The following is a 3,455-nucleotide window of genomic DNA, read 5'->3' as shown; positions in this document are numbered from 1 at the left end:
AAGAGAGAGAAGGAGAGAGAGAGAGAGAGAGAGAGAGAGAGAGAGAAGAGAGAGAGAGAGAGAGAGAGAGAGAGAATAGAGAGAGAGAGAGAGAGAGAGAGAGAGAGAGAGAGGATGGAGAGAGAGAGAGAGAGAGAGAGAGAGAGAGAGAGAGAGAGAGAGAGAGAGAGAGGTGTAACTCTCTCTCTCTCATATATTAATGGTTGGATAAGGTTAAAGTGAGAGAAAAACTCACCATAGTAGTGAGAGTTACACCACTTTCTCACAGATCCAGTTATGATATTTGGTACATTTGTCATCATTCCATGTCTTTACAGGGTCATCTTCTCCATAGTATATCTCAACACAGTCCTCCTGCCTATAATCATCAGGCTGTTCTGCCCCCCAGTACCTAAACAACACAGAGAACCAGACAGTGAGGCACTGTGGGACAAACATCCTCCTCAGTTATACACATGGTCCTATGTTTTAACAGTTTTAAAGACACACTCTGTAAGATGATATACCAAGATGATATACCATACCATTATCAAGAATGCAATACATCGTTGTTTTTTTTAAATCTCCATATCACAAGGTAAAATGGTCAAATCTCTCACCCTGTGGTCAGTGATTTGCCACCCACCCACTTCCAGGTCCCCTCAGTAACAGAGTCAGTCAGACCAATCCAGGCTCTCAGGTGGAGGTTGAAGAGAAATGTCTGTTGTTGAGAAATATAAAAAACTGGAACTTTTAATATATTTTTAAAATACTGCACACATATTAGTGTACTGACAAAAAGTATACTTGCTCCACATCTCTCTCTCTCTCTCTCTCTCTCTCTCTCTCTCTCTCTCTCTCTCTCTCTCTCTCACCTGTTCCTCTCTGCTGTTTATGATCACCAGGTCTGCTCCTCTCTCCAGACAGTGCTGTCTGCTCTCCACCCAGGTTTTCTTCTCAGTAGAGAGGAAGTACAAACTGGAGTCAAAGTATCTCCATCCCTCCTGACAATGCTGCTCTGTTGAAGAGCACAGGTGAACAAATTGAGAAACTTAGCCAGTATCTTTATACTCATAAACCCATTGATATATAATTATTGTTGATTTTACTTCTATTTTATCACAGTTTATATCTCACCTATCACAAAAAGCTTTGCCTGAAAATGGTCTCTCTCTTTAGTCAGGTTGTTGTATCTGGTCTGTAGCTGGTCTCTCTCTTTAGTCAGGTTGTTGTATCTGGTCTGTAGCTGGTCTCTCTCTGCAGTTGCGTTAGTCTTATAAAGGGAACAGCTCTGTGACAAGTTGTTCCTTTCATACTCAGAATCTTTGATGGCTCTGTTATCTACAAAGTATAAAAGTATATTAAAACACTTGGTAAACAGGCCTAGTAGCCAGCAGTTCTTACAACTTGGTGAAAAGCAATGAACTTGGACACAAACTCACAGTAGACAGATAGGCCTATGATCCCAGCCAGTAGAACACACAGCAGCCCCAGACACACTGCAGCAACTAGGAAGGGTCTCTTCCCCGAGCTATCAGGCTCTGTGGACACATACAAGAGACTTACATTTTCTTTTTGTGTGTGTGTGTGTGTGTGTGTGTGTGTGTGTGTTTTACCTGAGTGCTGGTCTCCTGGTCCATTATTAGGAGCAGTGTCTGCTGTCTCTTCTCTCTTGGTGCTGGTCTCACCGTCTCTCAGGGTGTCTGCACTGACGTAGATATCCACAATCCTCTCCTTCATCTCACCTCTGTTAAACTTGACCTTCTTGGTCATATCTGGCACAGCATAGATGACCTCAGACATCTCCAACAACTTACTGTGTTTTCTGTCTGTACTCAGGTTCTGGTACTATCGTTGCCCCTCTGTCTGTGTCTGTTTCTGTAACTGCTCTGAGTCTGTGTCTGTTTCTGCTCTGAGTCTATGATTAACTGTGTTTTTGATGTCATCCACAGAATAAAAGGGAAATGTAGAAAGAGGAAGATGATGAAAGTGTAACATAGTGGTTGAGGTTGGGACATTTTCTGCTCCTGGTCGTCTTTATAGCTTTATAGGAGAAACTGTATAACCTCATGTTGTGTCTAATGTAAACCTCATGTTGTGTCTAATGTACTGACCTCATGTTGTGTCTAATGTAAACCCCATGTTGTGTCTAATGTCCTGACCTCATGTTGTGTCTAATGTACTGACCTCATGTTGTGTCTAATGTATTGACCTCATGTTGTGTCTAATGTACTGACCTCATGTTGTGTCTAATGTCTAATGTCCTGACCTCATGTTGTGTCTATGTTCCTGACCTCATGTTGTGTCTCATAATGTCCTGACCTCATGTTGTGTCTAATGTCCTGACTCATTGTTGTGTCTAATGTACTGACCTCAGTTGTGTCTAATGTACTGACCTCATGTTGTGTCTAATGTCTGACCTCATGTTGTGTCTAATGTCCTGACCTCATGTTGTCTAATGTCCTGACCTCATGTTGTGTCTCAATGTCTGACCTCATGTTTATGTCTAATGTCCTGACCTCATGTTGTGTCTAATGTACTGACCTCATGTTGTGTTCTAATGTACTGACCTCATGTTGTGTCTAATGTACTGACCTCATGTTGTGTCTACTATACTGACTCATGTTGTGTCTAATGTACTGACCTCATGTTGTGTTCTAATGTACTGACCTCATGTTTGTGTCTATATACTGACCTCATGTTTGTGTCTATGTACTGACCTCATGTTGTGTCTAATGTCCTGACCTATGTGTGTCTATGTCTGACCTCATGTTGTGTCTAATGTCCTGACCTCATGTTGTGTCTAATGTACTGACCTCATGTTGTGTCTAATGTACTGACCTCATGTTGTGTCTAATGTACTGAGCTCATGTTGTGTCTAATGTACTGACTCATGTTATGTACTACTGTGCTGAACTCATTTGTGTCTAATGTCTGACTCATGTTGTGTCTAATGTCTGACTCCATGTTGTGTCTAATGTTACTAACCTCATGTTGTTCTACTATACTGACCTCATGTTGTGTCTAATTGTACTGACCTCATGTTGTGTCTACTATACTGACCTCATGTTTTGTTGTCTTTAATGTACTGACCTCATGTTGTGTCTAATGTACTGACCTCATGTTGTGTCTACTATATCTGACCTCATTTGGTGTCTACTGTCCTGACCTCATGTTGTGTCTTAATTACAGGGGTGGACCTCATGTTGTGTCTAATGTACTGACCTCATGTTGTGTCTACTATAGCTGACCTCATGTTGTGTCTAATGTACTGACCTCATGTTGTGTCTACTATACTGACTCATGTTGTGTCTAATGTATTGACCTCATGTTGTGTCTAATGTCTGACCTCATGTTGTGTCTACTGTACTGACCTCATGTTGTGTCTAATGTACTGACGCCTCATGTTGTGTCTAATGTACTGACTCATGTTGTGTCTAATGTCCTGACTCATGTTGTGTCTAATGTCCTGACCT

General features: G+C 41.6%; 1 protein-coding gene across 1 annotated transcript; it reads right to left on the bottom strand.

Annotated features, from left to right (window-relative positions):
* Window positions 1-208: 208 nt before the first annotated feature.
* Window positions 209-1,893, bottom strand: LOC112078286 (CD209 antigen-like). Its single transcript, XM_024144573.2, has 6 exons — window positions 1,596-1,893; window positions 1,422-1,520; window positions 1,117-1,320; window positions 855-997; window positions 600-700; window positions 209-391 (listed from the first exon to the last, which is right to left on the bottom strand). Exons 1-6 carry the CDS (start codon window positions 1,780-1,782, stop codon window positions 250-252), a joined length of 876 nt encoding a protein of 291 aa, XP_024000341.1. The 5' UTR covers window positions 1,783-1,893; the 3' UTR covers window positions 209-249.
* Window positions 1,894-3,455: the final 1,562 nt, after the last annotated feature.

Source organism: Salvelinus sp. IW2-2015, unplaced genomic scaffold (assembly GCF_002910315.2).
Source record: "Salvelinus sp. IW2-2015 unplaced genomic scaffold, ASM291031v2 Un_scaffold5496, whole genome shotgun sequence".
In the NCBI taxonomy this organism is placed as follows: Eukaryota; Metazoa; Chordata; class Actinopteri; order Salmoniformes; family Salmonidae; genus Salvelinus; species Salvelinus sp. IW2-2015.
This window is presented reverse-complemented; position numbering and strand designations above follow the sequence as displayed.